At 38.4% G+C, this 18,936-nt stretch overlaps 1 protein-coding gene across 44 annotated transcripts in view; it reads left to right on the top strand.

The window, feature by feature from the left end:
- The first annotated feature begins 1,657 nt into the window (after positions 1-1,657).
- lrrfip2 (leucine rich repeat (in FLII) interacting protein 2) overlaps positions 1,658-18,936 on the top strand; it is a 100,659-nt gene continuing 83,380 nt past the window's right edge. For 13 of the 44 annotated variants that reach the window (XM_069920343.1, XM_069920344.1, XM_069920338.1 and 10 more), the window contains exons 1-3: positions 1,662-1,782; positions 4,378-4,565; positions 17,943-18,029. In XM_069920343.1, coding sequence (XP_069776444.1) covers positions 4,476-4,565; positions 17,943-18,029 — 177 coding nt within the window. In that variant the 5' untranslated portion in view covers positions 1,662-1,782; positions 4,378-4,475. Of the gene's footprint in view, positions 1,783-3,895; positions 4,016-4,377; positions 4,566-17,942; positions 18,030-18,936 lie in introns of those variants that run through there. The other 31 variants (XM_069920345.1, XM_069920351.1, XM_069920352.1 and 28 more) reach the window with 12 other exon arrangements.

The raw sequence follows: 18,936 nt of genomic DNA on the forward strand, positions 1-18,936 counted from the left end.
CACAAACAATAGATTGTCGAGGAATAAAGGGATGTGTCATGTGCATGCAGCAGTTTTAGCTTAATTCATCCATTTGACCCAATACCTGGCTGTAATGTTTTATGTTCATTCTGCAATATGCCATCTCACAAAACTGGGGTATTTGAAATTTTACCACTACATGTTTCTGCAGTCCCTTTAAGTTTGTTCTGTATTCTTCTCACTGTTTGGTAGCCCAGAGAACTTTGCTTAGTCAGATCTCAATTCAAAATGTGTTGTTTGCAATCTTTCTCTGCAGCACAATTCATTCCCCTCATCCAACTCTGTTATCCTTCCCCTTTGTTTCCCCTCTGTACAGGTCATACCCAGGAATACAAAGAGATCCATTGTGTCCCTTTAGGATTCCTGTTGTCAGAAATTATTACTTTTGAGCAGCCTTTTGTATTGGTAGGACATGCATTCTAAACCTATCTTTCTATCTTCCACAATTGGCTCCAATATTCATTGCAAACATTACCATTTTGTACAGTATTCACCTATGTATACGTAGTTTACCCTATTACATCGATACACCACTTTCTTGTCAAACAGTAACCTGCCTGATGGCAGAGCCAGGAATCCACAGCTCAAATAAAAGTCCTGATAAGGAGAGGCCTGTATCTTCATCATGGAGAAACAAAGCAACTGCAGATGTCGGAATTTTGAACAATGAGAAGCTGGAGGGAGTCAGTAGGCCAGGTAGCATACATAGAGAGAAATGGTTAGTCAGCATTTCAAGTTGGGATCCTTTATCAAGACCATTCCTACCATACACTCCTATATCTCCCACTACCTCGAAAACACAGCCAACAAACTGAAAGACTATCGCACTCCCGACGCACTCTCTTTTCCCTCCTCCCATCCGTAAGAAGAGCATAAAAGCGTGCAACATCAGGGTGAAGTCATTTTCCTCCCTGCAGCTATGTTTCTGAATGAATCTCAAAATATTCTTCATTCCTTGACAAGAGATTTTGCTCAAAATGTTGACCATTCTTTTTCTTCCCTGATGCTGCTCGACCTGCTGAGTTCTTCCAGCCCTTGCTTGGTGCTAATTGATCTTCCCCTATCAATTCTCAAGGCTTTTTTTCTCTTCTACCCTCTCAATATCTACCTCACATTTACGCTAGCCTCTCTCCATCCATCTCTCCCCCTTAGTCTCCTTCCTTCTCCACCTCTCCGTCCCTCCCCACCCTTCTCCACCTCTCCCTCCCCACCCTTCTCCACCTCTCCCTCCCCACCCTTCTCCACCTCTCCCTCCCCACCCTTCTCCACCTCTCCCTCCCCACCCTTCTCCACCTCTCCCTCCCCACCCTTCTCCACCTCTCCCTCCCCACCCTTCTCCACCTCTCCCTCCCCACCCTTCTCCACCTCTCCCTCCCCTCCATCCTTCTTCTCTGCTCTCTCTCTCTCTCTCTCCCTCCCTTCCTCTCCCTCCTGTCTGATTGATATCGCGAGGAGCTCCGGACGTTGGTTCTCCTTTAATTCCAAAAGATGCTGCAAGGCCGTCTCAGTTTCTCGAGCCCTTTGATGTATTGCACCGAAATCAGGGCGCCTGCGAACTTTCACGTCCAACAACTATTTTGCAGCGGGAAAAGCAGAAGATAACAAGCGCATCGGCGATCGGTGACGTCACACCGGAAGTGCCTCCCTCTCGCAGGGGTGTGGATTGCATGACGTAGGCCCTGACGGTCGCCTGTCAAAGCAGGCAAGAAAGGCATCGCTGGTTGTCGCCCGTGGGCCATGTCCGAGTTGGCGACCCTGCGGGTGAGCAGAGGTTCTGGACGGGTCAGGTAGCGCTGAGCTGCCGAGGGGTGGATGGCTGGCTGGCTGCTCGTCCTGCCGGCCGGCCGAGCGTGTTCCGTGTCCCCCACCCCGGATCGGTGCGCAGCTCGTCTCCCGGTGTGCGCCGAGACGGAGCGGGAAGAACCGCTCCTCGGCCCCAGGCTGAGGCAAAGTGCTGGGCCCGCAGTTTAACCCCTGCCCCTGGCTCTCGTCCAGGCTGATTTTATTTTGGTCTGTTTTCAGTCTGCGGAGTCGGTTTTGAGGCGGGGTTCCTTTGGCGAGAGCGCGATCGGGGTCATGGTTGGACAGCAGACCCTTCGGCCCATTCCTCCATGCCAACCAGGACGCTTACCTGAACTGGCCCTATTTACTTGTATTTGGCCCGTCACCCCCTCAACCTTTCCGCTCCAAGTACTTGTGCAAATGTCGTTGTTAGACGGAGCTGTACCACTCCCTCGGGCTTGCTCATTCCAGAGCTCCACAACCCTCTTTGCCCCATGAATCCCCTCTCACCTTAAACCTTTGTCCTCTGTTTGTATACTGCCCTGGGAATCAAAAAGAATTGGACATCCACCTTTTCTCAGCCCCTCTTGATAGTTTAAACCTCTAGAAGCTTATAGAAGGCAGCAAAGAAGGAAAAGATAAACTTCGTAAGGAAGCTAGCAAATAATTCATTAAAAAAATCAAAAGTGCTCTCTATATTGAGATTTTACAAAAGGAGATGAGAGGATCAATAGAAAATAATGGTGGAGAAATTATAACGGGAGACAAGGAGGTGGGAGAGGAACTGAATAAGTATTTTGCATCAGTCTTCACTGTGGAAAATATTAGCAGTACAGCTGACTTTAAAGAGTGTCAGGGAAGAAAGGTGAGTACAGTAACAATCCCCAGAGAGCAGGTGCTTGGGAAGCCAAAAGATCTGAGGATGGATGTCTCCCAGACCAGATGGAATACACATTCGAGTTTGGAAAGAAATTGTTGAGTCATTAATAATGATGTTCCAAGGATCAATAGACTCTGGCATGGTTCTGGAAGACTTTAAGATTGCAAAGGTTGAGCCGCTATTTAAAAAGGGAGAGAGGCAGCAGAAATTTTAGATCTGTTAGCCTAACGTCGGTGGTTGGGAGTTGTTGGAGTCAATTGTCGAAGATGAGGTTACGGAGTGGCTGGAAGTGTATTACGAGATAGGCCAAAGTCAGCATTGGTTTCCTTAAGGGAAAATCTAGCCTGACAAACAGACTGCAACTTTTTTTTTGAGGAAACCATAAGCTGGCGAGACAAAGGACATTCAGTACATGTTGTATATTTGGATTTTCAAACGGCCTTTGACAAGATGTCACCCATGAGGCTGATTAACAAGATGAGAGCTGGTAGAATTACAGGAATTATCAGTATTGGTAGAGCATTGACTGATTGGCAGGAAATAGTCTGAATATCAAGGGTTAGAAGAAGAATGCAGGGGCGTGGGGCTGAGTGAGAAAATGGATCAGCTCATGATGGGATGGCGGAGCATACTTGGGTGAGTTCTGGTCCTATATTTTATTGTCTTAAGATTGCCCCTTGCTTCCAGGGTAAACAGTTCCACCCTATCCAGTCTCTCTTTCTAACTCAAAGACTCCAATCCGGATTTGTATTGTAGATATAATCTAGATTATATCATATGTGTTGCAATACTTTGTTTCAAGATTACAGAGAATCAGCAATTACATGGTTGATGGTAGAGAGATGAAATGACATTCTCTGTTACTATAGCAATTCCCTTGGAGTACTTGTTGACTATCCATAACCTACCACTTTGCTCTCATGTGCTTGGATTTAGAATGTCTGTTCTTGGATTCAATTTTTTTCTGTCGTGTTTTCCATTTTTCTGTAACATGGTCCTTGTTTCTGACTATATTTATTTACTCTCATTTTGCTCTGCCAAGTGACCTTGTAAAACTTTAAGATTCCTTTAACTTTGTCTAATCATTTTTTATTTTGGCCATTACTTCTGCTGCTCCATGTGTTTTCTTATGTTAAAGTCTGCATAAACAAAAAAGCACGGATACATATTAGGCCTTCAATTCAGGAATGAATCTTTAACTTCAGGGATGTTTATGATGCTGGACAATGAAACTGGTGCTGTGCATTCAAGTACTTTATGCTTTGAAATTGAAGTCACTCTCCATCTCCCAGAGTTCTATGGTAATAGACTCACTCTTTGAAACCCTTAGCGGTAAGATGATCAGCTTTTTGACGTTTTTAGTGTGAATATCAAAGGGAATTAAATCATTGATATGATGGTTGCAGCACTAGAATTATAGACTAAAAGCACAAGGGAAAATTGATGAGTTTAAAGATACTAATATTGATTTGGAATTAAATTGTAGCCAGCTTTACACAATCAACAATAACGAAGGAAATAATATTAAAGCATGTTTGGTTGACAAATAACACTCGTGTGATAAACTGTGAGTTAGTTGGCATAACTCATCAAATTGAACAATGTAATATTTTGCACTTTAAATTTCTCATTGGTGTGTAAGTTCCATCTGGGTAATGAAGAAATAATTTATAAAACTTTGTTTTTCTTTTTAGCCCAACTGTAGAAGAGACCACTTTTTCAAATCATTTCTGGTTTTGTAGTCCTGAACGACTCTGGAAAATATTGGACTTTGCTTAATAATTTGGAGAGAATGGGGACACCTGGTGCTGGAAGAAAACGAACACCTCTTAAAGATAGATTCTCAGCTGAAGATGAAGCATTGAGCCACATTGCCAGAGAGGTAATTTCAAAGTTCATTTTGGTTATGCTTCTCATTCTGTAATGATGCTGAGTTAGGATTGACAATCCAGAGTTCTCCTTTGCCAATTAATATCGAATCTCGAGTTTCCAGGGTTAAAAGCCATATCTGGTGGTGCGAATCTCAGTTTTATTATTGGAAGGCAATTTTGTGAGCTTTAAACTTAACACAACTGGGGTGGTCTCAGTAAATATTTACAAAACTAGAAATATTTATTTTAAATGTTCTATCCTAAATTTGAATGGTATATCTAATTTAAACAAGTCATACCTGTTCTTTGTAGAATCCCTAGATGTATTAAGTAAACATAGAAATATTAGAATAGGCCATCTGACTGTTACAATCTCAACTGTCATCCCAACTTCATGTGCTCTAATGTAACTGCACTGCCTTTCTAATTGTTAAGCAAGGAAAACCTATCTTACCTATCCTTGTATCTTTTTAATCTCTAGTTTGATAAAGTATAGCTGCAAATTAATGGAATACAATCGTAGCTGATTGTCCATATTTGGTACCTTCTTCCTGTTTTCTCCCCATGTCCCTTGAAGTCTTGCTGCCAGAACAAAATTTAATTCTTTGTATACTGTGTATTTAGTGATTTCACGTCAACTTGCTTACGTGGATGAGCTTTCATTTTAGTTAAAGAAGCTTGTCATCTCAGTCATGGCTTACCCTGAATCCTTAAGTAATGACTCCTGGTTCAGGTCTTCTCTACTATTGGAATTATCCTTCCTGCATCTAATTTGGTCCAATCCAATCTTAACAAATTCTCTTTTCATTCCACTGAATTCCAATCTCTATATGCAAGTCTGGTGAACCTTTGCTGTAGTTCTGTTAAAGCAAGAACATTCTTCCTTCTAAATGATCAAAAATGGAACAGAATTCTTGGGGTGTTGTCTCAGCAAGGACCTCGAAAGAACTTCCCTGCTCTTGTATTAATCATCTCTCTAAATGGCCAGTGCACTATTTGCCTTACGTTCTTCCTTCTAAATGATCAAAAATGGAACAGAATTCTTAGGGTGTTGTCACAACAAGGCCCTCTACAGAACTTCCCTGCTCTTGTATTAATCATCTCTCTGTAAATGGCCAGTGCACTATTTGCCTGACATTCTTCCTTCTAAATGATCAAAAATCGAACAGAATTCTTAGGGTGTTGTCTCAGCAAGGCCCTCTGCAGAACTTCCCTGCTCTTGTATTAATCATCTCTCTGTAAATGGCCAGTGCACTATTTGCCTTATGTTTACCCAGGTCCAATTACACTTTTCATAGAGCTCCTACTGTCCACGACTCAGCCATTCTAACCTTTTTTTTTGCCTATACCACCTCCCCCCCCCCCCCCCCCACCACCAAGGTGTCTGCAGTGAAGCAGTTCATGTTTTAGTTTCTTCTGTACATCTCTTCTACTAACTACATTAAAAAAAAAGTAAAAATGTTTTGTCAGGTTAAATAAAAACAAGACTTTTACTTAAATGTGTTGTGCCCCGCCCCTCCCACCCAGGAGAACTATAGGGCTCCAAATGAGATGTCTGGTCTCGGTAATAATATACTTTTAAACAAGAAAGTCTGCATATGCTGAGGTCAAGTACAATACACAAACATGCTGAAGAAACTCTGTGTGACCAGCTGAGTTTCTACACTATTTTTGTGTATAATAGTCTGCCTTTCTGATTTTTACCTCTTCCAGTGGTTAGCCTCACATTTGTGTTCACATTCGACTGAATCTGCCTTGCATTGCTCCCTCAATCAATCTGTCCAAATCATACTGACATCTCTCATCATTTGCTCACAGTCCCACCTAGGTTTGTGTTGTCTGCAGTCTTGTAGACAGTATCTCGATACTGCTTGCTGTTCAGAAAAGGACATTTATTCCTATTCTTTGTTCCATGTCTGCCAGCTAGTTCAATATCATGTCAGTACATTATCCTCAAATGCAGGGACTTCTGCACACTAACTTATTATCTGGGACTTTATTGTTGGCTTCTGAAAGTCCAAACTCAGCACATCTATTGCTTCTTCTCATCTGCTCCGTAAGTTAAAGTCATGGTCAATTTGATTTATGTTATTTTCAGTTTTCCAAATGTTCCACGAAGACATCTTTAAATGATTTCCCCACTACAAAGTCAGACTAACTGCTCAATAATTCTGTTTTCTCTTCCTCCTCTTTTTTAAAAAGTGCTACATCAGCTGTCTTCTTTGCGAGCATTCTAAAGCACGTGACGACCAATCCACTCCCTCTTTCTGGTATTACTTTCTTCATTTGTCTGAGATAAAGACTATCAGGCCATGTGGATTTATCAATTCTTGGTCCTATCAATTTCCCAAATACCACTTCTCTCTTCATTCTAACATCATGTGATGTTTTTTTTGTGTGTGTGTTGTCTATATGGACTTCAGTAAGGCCTTCGATAAGGTACCACATGGAAGGTTAGTTAGGAAGGTGCAGTCTTTAGGTATAAATTTTGAGATAGTCAAATGGATTGAACATTGGCTGAAAGGGAGAGGCCAGAGAGTGGTAGTGGATAATTGTCTGTCAGGTTGGAGGCCGGTGACCAGTGGTGTGCCTCAAGGATCTGTATTGGGCCCATTGTTGTTCGTTATATACATTAATGATCTAGATGATGGGGTGGTGAATTGGATTAGTAAATATGCAGACGATACTAAGATAGGTGGAATAGTGGATAATGAAGAAGGTTTTCTAGGATTGCAGAGGGATTTGGGCTGCTTAGAAAAGTGGGCTGAAAAATGGCAGATGGAATTTAATGCTGATAAGTGTGAGGTGCTTCATTTTGGTAAGAAGAATCAGAATAGGACATATGTGGTAAATGGGAGAGCATTGAAGAAAGATTTAGGAGTGACGGTACATCGTTCCCTGAAGGTAGAAACTCACGTGAATAGGGTGGTGAAGAAGGCTTTTAGTATGCTGGCCTTTATCAATCATTGCATGGAATATAGGAGTTGGGAGGTGATGTTGAGATTGTATAAGACGTTGGTGCGGCCTAATTTGGAGTTCTGTGTGCAGTTCTGGTCGCCTAATTATAGGAAGGATATAAACAGAGTGGAGAGAGTGCAGAGAAGGTTTACTAGAATGTTGCCTGGGTTTAAGCATCTGGAGTATGGGGAGAGATTGGACAGATTGGGTCTTTATTCTTTGGAGCGTAGAAGGTTGAGAGGGGATTTGATAGAAGTATTTAAGATTATGAAAGGGATAGACAGAGTGGATGTGGATAGACTATTTCCGTTAAGAGGAGGAAAGATTAAAACAAGAGGACATGAGTTAAGAATTAAGGGGCAGAGGTTTAGAGGTAACATGAGGGGGAACTTCTTTACTCAGAGAGTGGTAGCTGTGTGGAATGATCTTCCGGGAGAAATAGTGGCGGCGGAGTCAATTGTATTATTTAAGAAAAGGTTGGACAGGTATATGGATGAGAGGAAGATGGAGGGTTATGGGCATTGTGCAGGGAGGTGGGATTAGAAAGGGGTGTTTGGTTCGGTGCGGACTAGAAGGGCCTAATGGCCTGTTTCCGTGCTGTAATTGTTATGTTATGTTATGTTATATTTTAATTTTGTTTTTTCCTTAAATATACATATGAAAAATTTGCATTTTCAAGATATATAGTATAACTTTTTCTTACTAAGCAAAACAAGTAATTGCAATGAATTTCCTAGCCACAGCTAAAGCTATTTTAACAAACAAAATTTGGAATTTAGTTAGTTTGTTACTTATTTCAATAAAATTGCCCAGAAGATAAAGCTTTGGGTTGTCTACGAAGGCTACCCCTATTATCCTTGTTAGTATTTCAGTAAAATCTTTCCAGAAAGGTCTCACCTTCACACACGGCCATATTAGCATGTACAAAGGTTCCTATTTCTACTCCATATCTAAAGCATCTCTCTGATTTTTCCGATTTTGATTTATGTAATTTCTGTGGTGTGCGGTATAATTGGTATAATATTGTACTAATCTGTATCTTGCATTTATAATTATATATAGTAGATATATACTATATAATATAAACTATCCAAACACCAGTTAGACCAGCATCTTTCCATTATTGCAACTCCTAAACCTGACTCCCATGTCTCTTGATCGCTTTAAACCTGGTTTTGCACTTTCATTTTGGAGAGAAAAGTTCATCTTAGATATAAATTTAGTTCTCCAGCCAAATCGTCCGTATTTCAGATGGGACCAAGTTTGGTCCCCATCTTTCTCTCAAGAATGATCTTAATTGGTTTCTTAATTGTTCAAAAGACATGAGAGATCCTTCCATATAACAATCATCAACATATCTTATTCCTTTGTCATACCCTGAATTCAATATTTTGTTACCCAGATTCATAGGTAGTAGCATTTTTACATAATGGTGTCCTCAGTGATATACCTGCTTTTTTACCCCGATACATTCATTTATTTCTTGCTATATTCTAATCATATGTATTAATATAGGATTATCCATTTTTTTTTGTATTGACTTGACATTCCACATCAATAAAGCCCTTCATTGTTTCCTCTTTTATTAAATTCAGTCCCACTGAAATCCATGAAGGGGGACCGTTTTCTTCAAAGAAAGATGATAGAAATCTTGCTTGTGCTGATAGATAGCACTTGTTAAAATGTGGGAGTTTAAGTCCTCCTAATTTATAGTCCCATGTTAACTTTTCCAGAGCAATTCTTGGTATTTTGTTATTCCATAGGAATTAGCTTATGCAATTAAGTAACAATTTAAAGACATTTTTAGTTAGTACAATAGGCAACAATTGAAAGAGATACTCTAATTTTGGCATTACCTTCATTTTTATACAATTTACCCTTTCTATTAATGTAATTGGCAGTCTTTCCATTTCTATAAATCTTTTTCTATTTTTTCTAATAGAAAGGTATAATTAAGCTTATCCAAATTCTGTTAATTATTATCTGTCATTATTCTTCAGTATTTAATTCCAACTTTCTTCTATTTAAATCTACTACCTTTTTGGAATCTTTCATAATCAAAATTTTGTATTGGCATTATCTCACTTTTATCCATATTTATTTTATATCCCGATATTCTTCCATATTTTTTAATATTGTTTGTAATCTTATCAGTGATCCAGCTGGATCAGACATGTATAATAGCACATCATCAGCAAATCAACTAATTTTGTCTTCTTCCTGTCCAACTTTGAAGCCCTTAATATCTGGATCACTTCTTATAATCTTCATCAGAGGTTCAGTAGCTAGTATGAATAATACTGGAGATGGCGATACCCCTATCTACTCAATGAAAAAAATAGATGACATTTGGTTATTAGTTATAATTTTAGCTTCTGGCTTATGATAGAGAGTTTTTATTCAATCTATAAATTTTTCCAATGTTTTATATAAGAAAGACCATTCAAGTTGGTCAAATGCTTTTTCTGCATCTAAAGAAATAGTCCCACGACCTTGATTTTTGCCATGTGCATTATATTGAATAATCTACCCAGAGTATTTGAAGAACGTCTTCCTTTAACAAATCCCACCTGATCTGCATTGGTAAATACTCACCCACTCTGTTGGCTGGTGCCTTTGTGAGAATTTTATAGTCTGCATTTAGAAGAAATATTGGTCTGCATGGTGAGGTTTTTAAAAGGATCCCTACCTTTCTTCGGTAGCACTGTGATAATAGCAATTGAAAAGTTTCCGGGAGAGTTTGAGTCTCCACTGCTTGGTTTAACTCTTCCATCAAAAGAGGCATTAACAAATCTTTAAAATGTCTATAGAACTCAGAAGGGAGCCCACCTTCCCCGGTGGCATTAGCTTGTGAAAAAAGTACTCAGAGCTTTCTTTATTTCTTCCCTTGTAAAAGGTGCGTCTTTTTCTCTCTCTCCATTCCAGTTTATGAAGTTCAACATTTCCTAAAAATTCTTCTGTCTCGTTTTCATCTTTTACTAATTCTGATTTATGAAGTTTCATATAATATTGTGCTACATATTTCTTTTTGATTATATGTTATGTTATCTGTTTCTTTGTGTGCCCATTCTTTTTTTTGTTCATATTTTTGTTTAGATTTTAATATAGTTTTTTTTCCATTCTATAAACTTGTAGTGTAATATATTGTAACTTTTTGTTCTCTAATATTCTATATTTTTATTGTGTTCCTGATATCTGATATTCTTTTTCAAATTTTGTTCTATCCTTCTCTTGACCTTCTAAATCTATTGCATATTCTCTCTTAGATTTTTAGTATAAGAAGTAATTTGTCCCCTCAAATAAGATTTAAGCTTATAAGCTCCCATATTAGAAAATTGTTGTCAGTGGAAGGAAGATTGTTTTCACAAAATGTTTCTATCTCAATAAATTCACAAAAATCCTTTGCCTTTAATAAAGTAGCATGTATATACTTTCTTGCTTTTCCATTATCATAATAGTTAACATTAATGACGAGTGGGTCTAATAAAAGTCTCCCAAATACTCCATTTTTATCACTCTACTTTGTAACTGGACGGACATTAAAAATATGTCATTCCTTGTATTTGAATCATGTACCTTTGAGTCGAATGTGTAGTCTCTTTCTAAGGGGTTGAGCCACCTCAATCTATCAATTAAATTTAAAGCCTTCATAAATGATAATGTAGTTTTTGCAGCTTTCGCCCTTGTTATTGTTCTTGTTGGTTTGTCTAATATTGGATCTAAATAGAAATTGAAATCTCATCCAATCAATATATTTTGTCTTCCCCCTGTGGTTTTTAAAAAGATATCCTTCATAAAGACTTCATTATCATAATTTGGGGTGTAAATCTTCATAAACGTCCATGATTCTGCATAAATATTGCAGTGTACCATTACAAATATTCCAGCCTGATTGGTTAATGACTCCTATTATTATTGGTATATTTTTATTAATTAAAATCACTACACCTGTTGCTTTTGATCCACATGAAGATGATATTACTTACCCCACCCATCCTCTATTTTTTTTCCCAAAATTGCTCCAATTTGGGAAGATGTGTTCCTTTTAAAAATACTATTTCTGCTTTAAATTTTTTTTAGATATCCCAAGACCTGTTTTCTCTTCACGTACCAGTTAATTCCATTAACATTAAAACCTAAAGTTTAATGTTCTATCTATATTCTTCTTTAAAACAACATTTTTAATAGTAAAATCTCTTTGATTCTTTAAATAATAAAGTGATTCTTCCCCTTTAAGACAATGTCCCTGCCCTGACATAGAGCTCCAAAAGCCCACAAAAAAAAAGCCTGTGGAATCTCTCAAAGAAGAACCCCTCCCTTTAGTGCCATTTTTTAAAATTATTCCTTTCCAGGCACCATTCTCCTCCTTGGACCAGAGTCTCCACCCTGTCATCACTTTTCCCAGATTTTTTTTTCTTTTACTCAGCTCTCCGAGAACATTTCTAAACACTTTATTTTTAAACAATAAATAAGATGGTTTAAGAAAATTTTTTTTAAAATACAACTTTTACTTCTATTTTGAATATTTTTTTTAATCTTCTCCCTCGGCAACCTGATTTTTTTTTTATATAAACGTGGCAGAAAGTCTTCTGCCTCATTCTTGATTTTGAAGTATTTCTTGGTCTTGGGTATATCATTGAGTATTTCATGTTTTTAGTATGTAGTTGTCTTTTCACATCTTCAAATTATTTTCTTTGTTTAATCAAGTTCAGGCTAAAGTCTTGAAAAAATAGCACCTTTTCATGATCAACCTCGGCCGGGCCATTATTCTGCTTTGAGTAATCTTATGCTGATCCCAGAATTATTTCCTGTTCTCAGTAGATTCACAATCTCACCAGAACTGGTTTTGGCCTCTGGTCGCTGGGTCTTCTGGGTCTGAGTGTTTGGTGAGCTCTCTCTATATGCAATTTTTCTCCAAATTTCTCTTCTCCGCAACACTTAAGCAATCCAATCTTCTCTTGATTCCTTCCTTTATCCAATAATTCAAACATTATTCCATCGACTAAAGTTCTCTATATAGACAATTTTTCAAGAAGTTCTTGTTTATCCGACTCCTATTCTTTGGATTTTTTTTCCAAAGCCTCAAGTTTTTCATGCATTTTCGTCAATTCATTCGCTGCTTGACCCATTCCATCAAGTCTTCAACAATCTCTTTTATTTCAGTCATTTTCTCCGTCTTGTCTCTCATCTCTATTTCAACACTTATTTCAGGACCCGAGGTGCAATTTTTTAATGGACTATCTTGATGTTCACAGTGCTGCTGGCATTTATTGCCAATCCCTCTTTGCCCTGGAGAAAGAAGTGATAAATTTTGAACTCTGCCATCCATTTGGTATTCTCATAGAGATGTTAATTTCAGAATTGTTAGATTTGGATATTTGCTTTGTTGAAGAAATTCTGAAATTGGTATTGTTCCCATGCAACTATTTGTCCTCCTCAGAGGTGGAGTTCATTAATTTGAGAGATGCGGTTGGAACAGACAAGGACAATAACTGTTGTGCATGATGAGGTGAATGGTTTGGCCATGCTGTACTGGAGGCAGAGGGACTGAATGGTTTGGATGGTCAGTTATGAACCTTGTCAAGTGTGTTGCAGTCTGCATACCTTGATATTAAGTTCAACAACTTTGAACTTATATAAAGTAAACTGACCTGTGTTTCTCCAGCATTGTGTTTTTACTTTGAATAACTCACTCTTTCTCTTTATTTTGTATCAAGACTGATGATTTTTGCTTGCTGTCCCCTTTTTCCTTTTGTCTGGCTTGTTGGGCCAGAATATGAATAGACTTCACAACATTCTCAATAAAGTGGCTTAATTCTCACCCTGTCAGATAATTCCCTTTGTTCCATTCATTGCCCTCCCCATCTTTGGTAGCTGAGAAAAAGGTGTTTTCTTTCATTTTCAAGAAAGATGTCTTTTTTTTTGATGTACTGTATCTCTCTTTAAAATCACCTATCGCACCCCAGAATGCAAGCAAGGGTAAAGTGGCATTGTAACTTTGAAACCACGAATTGGTATGGTTGCAGTGAACTTATTTTATTTAGACCTGCAGCATGGTAACAGACCATTTTGGCTCACAAGTCCACACCACCCAATTTACTCCCAATTAACCTACACTCCGGTACATTTTTGAATGGTGGGAGAAAACTGGAGCCCCTGGAGAAAACCCAAGCAGACACGGGGAGAATGTACAGACTCCTTACAGACAGCACATTCCTTCTTGCAAGGATATTAATTCCCCCCTCCTATTCAAATGCAAACCATCCCGTCAGCACTGGTCCATAGGCTTTGCTCTCAGGATGCAATTCGGATGGTGCTCTGAGAACTTTGAACCTTTTGCCATTATATCTGAACTTGAGACAAAGATCCTACCATCTCTGGTATAGTTGTAACTGTAAAACCTGATTACTGCATTACTTCACAATCAAGGCCAAATTTCCATTTGCCTTCCTAATTACATTTTGTACCTGTATCCTAATTTTCCAAGTTTCAAGTTCAAAAACGCCTAGCTTCTTCTCTGCTGCAGTAAACAGTTGATATTCTGCATTTAAACAATGTTCTGCTTTTCTGTTCTCCATACCAAATGGATTACCTCACATTTCCTTCCTTTATACTCGATTTGCCAAATTAATGTCTTTTGGTTTTTCATATTTATTTTACACTTGCTGTCTTCCTCACAACTTTCCATCCATCTAATATATTGTCAGCAGATTTGACCACAGTATACTTGACTGGAAGTATAGATGTTTAAAAAAAAAAATTAATGCTTGTGGCAGTGAGAGCAGTGGAAGAAACACGGCCACCACGTTGAGGGTCGTTAACGACTGTTCTTATTCAAATTCAGCACGGCCTTTTAAGGGCAGCAGGAGCTCAGTCACCTGGTGCATTGTGGCATTATAATCGCTGCCCAGGGTGTGCGCTGGAAGGGATGCTGGAGTCGGAGAGAAACCTCTGATGACACCATTTCCTCATGGCTGCCCCACCACGTGGCAATACAAGCGGGGCTGGTTTGCCATGAGGATGTGCGCCGCCACATGCTCCCCTTTTTTTCCATGCGGCATCCTTGAAAGTTGCAATTTGCCAACCTGAAAATGAATTTGTATGATGGTTTCTGTTGGTTAGTCCATCTTTCATCTATGCTAAGAAATTGCCATCTGCAGCATCTGTGCAGTCTCCTTTGTTGTTCTTTATCAAATGGATTTTGGAAGTGCAATTGCAGTACATATCCAAGTAGCATTGGAGCAATAAGGAACAGTGCACCACAGGAGAGAGAGGCTCTTCACCCCATGATATGTGCAGTGATCATAATGCCAAAATACATGAAATCTTTACAGCTTGCACGTGATTCAGTCTATAACTCTCAATAGAGCTGCTAAAATTGAACCCTGTTTGGTTGGGCAGAAGATGCTTGTGGTTGAGAACACCAACCTTCAGATACAAGCTGTTTCCTTCCTAATGTTATCAATTGAATTGATCTTGCACTGGCAAATGATGAAGCCCTTGCAATTTATTTTATAACTATAATTTTCTCTATTTCCTACATTTTCTACTTTCTCCACTCCACACCCTGCATTATTTGACTATTGATACTCCACTCCCGGGAATATTTGTCTCTTTGTTAAGATTGCATACTTGCCTAATGAGTGAGATTGCCAGGATAGAATTCAAAATGAAGCTGCTTACTGTATTTTGGTACATGTGACAACTTAGTTCAATGATACATATTCCTCTAATCCTAGCATATTCATGTATCTTTCTCAATGTGACCATTGCATCTATTTCCACCATAGCGGCCCTGTAAATCTCTTTACACATTCCTCATCACTTAAACACACATACTCCAGAATTAACATTTTCCCTGGGTAAAAGATTCTGTCTATTGTTTCTATACCTCCTCATGATTTTGTATACTTCCATCAGATCGCCACCTCAAAATCTGATACTCCCAACAGCCAAAGTTTGTCCAGCCTTTTCCCAGAGATCATTAATCTAGGCAACATCCTAATACCATTTCCAAAACCTGCATATCCTTTCTGTAATGGGGCAACCAGAATTGCACATAATATTCCAAATGCATCCAACCAAAGTTTAGCAGAGCTGCAACAGGACTTATTACTCTTTTATTCAATGCCCTGCCAATGAAAGCAATCTTATCATACACTTTCTTTTCCATCCGATCTCCTTGCATGGTCACTTTCAGGAAGTTATTGGGTTGGACCCCCAGACCCCTCAGCATATCAATGTTGTTAAGTCCTTGAACTGTGTACTTTTCCCTTACATTTGGTCTTCCAATGTGTATTAACTTCACAATTGTCTGGATTTAACTCCATTTGCTATTTTGATTCTCATATCTGTAACTATTTTGTATCCTGCTGTATTATTTGATGACCTTCTTCATTCTCTACAGCTCTACCAATTTTAGTGTCATCTGAAAATTTACTACTTTTTCATCTAAGTCATTTATATACATCACAAACAACAGGATTCACAGCACCAGTTCCCTTCAAGGCCTCTCTGGTCATGGATGTCCCAGCCAGAAATAACCCTTCCACTATCTTCTATCAGCAAATCCACTTTTCTACCCTCATGAACCTCTTTCATCAACTGCACAAAAAAAAGGTCAAATTTGTAGGATGTGACCTGCCCCTCACCAAGCCATGCTGACTGTCCCTAATCTGTCCCAGCCTTTCCAAATGCATGTAAATCCAATCCCAAAATATCTTCTCTTGCAATTTACCACCTATTACTTACCAGCCTATAATTTCCTGGATAATTTTTATTTCCATTCGTGTACAAAGGAGCTACATTAGCTTCTCTTCAAGCCTCAGCGATTTTGCCTGTGGCTTGTGATAATACATATTTGCAGCAATCTCCTTTCTTGTTCCTTTAAACAACCTGCAGTATATCCCATCAGACCGCTGGGGACATTTTATTGTGTTTTCTGGTCTAAAAAATGTTTTTAATCTTCTGAACTTCCATTGATTCTTTGCTTTTTCTATAAAAGGTATCCTTAATTTTTTTTTAAATTAGCTCTGGGTTTATTGTCCTTTTGAGAGAGCATCTATTTCTTATCGGAAAATATTTTTTGGAGTATAATTTAATACTTCTTTAAATGCTTCCCTCTGTTTTATAATCTGTGATCAGATCTTTATAATGACCTTCAAGTTTTCTCAAGCATTGACAATCATTAGATGGAGGAAACTGCTGTTTGAGAGAGTACCTAATTTTCATTAGGTGTAGAATAAGTGCTTTTTGATTTTTTTAAATTCTTTAATGGCCTGGCTTTAGTTTTAAAGATACATTCCAATAATTTGAACTCTCTGAGAAGAATAAAATGACAGATGTTTTTGTATTTATTTTGCTGATTCTGAAGTAGAGCAGTGCCTGCCTTTATAAATAAAACTTGTCAATAATGCCAAACTGAAAAATTGAAATTGTTGAGGGAAATATCTTCTTTCAAAAATACTGTTTGTGAAGCACAGATTGATTCGAGTCATGACAGCTGAAAGACAGTGTTGTTGAGGTTGCTGAGGGCGGCACGGTTAGCAGAGTGGTTAGTATGACGCTATTACAATGCCAGCGACTGGGGCTTAAATCTGGTGCTGTCTGTAAGGAGCCTGAACATTCTCCCTGTATCTGCGTGGATTTTCTCTGGGTGCTTCAGTTTCCTCTCACCCTTCAAAACGTACTGGGGTTGTAGGTCAATTGGATGGCATGGGCTTGTGGGCCGAAAAGGCCTGTTACTGTGTTATAGGTCTAAATTTAAATTTTAAGTTATTCATATATCATGCATTTTCTCTGTATCATCAACATACCGGTAACTTAAGAATTGAAAATCTTTTGTTCATTCTAAGAATTGAATAACTTTTTTCTTTGTGTCTATGGTATTAACATTTTTTGTCCTTGAAACAACTTAATTTTTACTGTTAGTTTTGTGTGGAAACTTGTTTAATCTGATGTAAATTGTAAGTATTTTTCTATTAAGGGTAGTCATCTGATAAAATTGTTTAACAATATTGCATTTAGTAAGATAAGGGCGTAGCAGTTTTTGGATGTGTTCAACAAAGTGTGTTTCTTTAAGTTTAAAAAATCTTTTTAAATTCATGTATGTAAAGAGAACAATGCATTTCATTCTCCATTAAATGTATTTTTATTTGCAGTTTTGTGCAGAGTTGGAGAAAGTGACTGGTATTGCATTCTGAGATGCAATCTGGCAGATACTCCTGCTGCTAAAAGCTCAGGAGTTGATGCACAATAGGAACATGTGTTGAAAGGTGGAAATTTTTGTCACACAGATTGAGGAAAGCTTTTTAGATATGGCATTTGCCTTTCCTTTTGCACAAATATTTGGCCTTTCATTAGGTTAGTCGCCTAATGCTTTTATATGCCTTGGGATCATGAAAGTAACTAATTTTAATTGCTTTGTACAGGCAGAGGCCAGGCTTGCAGCCAAACGGGCAGCCCGAGCAGAGGCAAGAGATATTCGCATGAAAGAACTGGAACGGCAGCAGAAGGAGGTGAGAGGGAATTCAAAGAGGCATGGATAAGCATGTTTTCGGAGTATATTAGAAAAATAAAGATGAAATGAGTAATTCAAGTGGGTGTGGACTTCAGCACAAGTAAAGCAACATTGCTGTGAAATTGAGAACACTGAAAGACCTTGTTTAAACCAGATTTGCAAGTTAGGGCACATGATTTCTGCACAGTTCTAGAGAAATATTTGGCTGAATGAGATTCAGGGAAAGATGTCATCAGTAATATCTGTGTTAAGTTTTTCCATTCATTTTAAATGTTGTGGCAGATAAAAGGTCAGTGAAAATCAGGTATGTTGGGTTTATTTTAGGACTTTGCTTTCTTATCTCTTCTATGATTCTACTCCTGTGGTAGATAGTGGCGTAAAACATTGGCATGACTGCTGTTATCATTTTTGTTTTGTGCAAATAAGTGCATTTATTCAGAATCAATTGCAGAGGCTTCCACATAACCGATACAGAGACAAGGTGAGAATGTGAAGCACAGTTGCTTTTACTTGAAATTATTTTGCATGATGAACTGAGGGCTATTTACCATTGACAAATTAATTTTGTCAGTTTACTTTTGCTACCAGATATCATAATACACAGCCAATACACAATCAGTCCTTGGCCACCCAAAGCATCCAAGTAAATGTTGGTGATTTCCTGCTTTGATCTGCTGCAAACCATGTGGCATCAAAGCTTGTACACAGAAGATGTGAATGTGGGCATCAGCCAGTAAAACATCTTTGATGGCACATTGTTGATGATTCATTAACCAGAGGTATTTTAATAAAGAACAGTTGTATTTGGTGTGTGGGTAACGAATTTAGTTGGGTGAATGCCAAACTGGCCTATTTTTCCATTTGTCTCTTCAAAAGATGAAGTTTTATAGCAGCTGTGTCTAATA

Source organism: Narcine bancroftii, chromosome 2 (assembly GCF_036971445.1).
Source record: "Narcine bancroftii isolate sNarBan1 chromosome 2, sNarBan1.hap1, whole genome shotgun sequence".
Taxonomy (NCBI): domain Eukaryota; kingdom Metazoa; phylum Chordata; class Chondrichthyes; order Torpediniformes; family Narcinidae; genus Narcine; species Narcine bancroftii.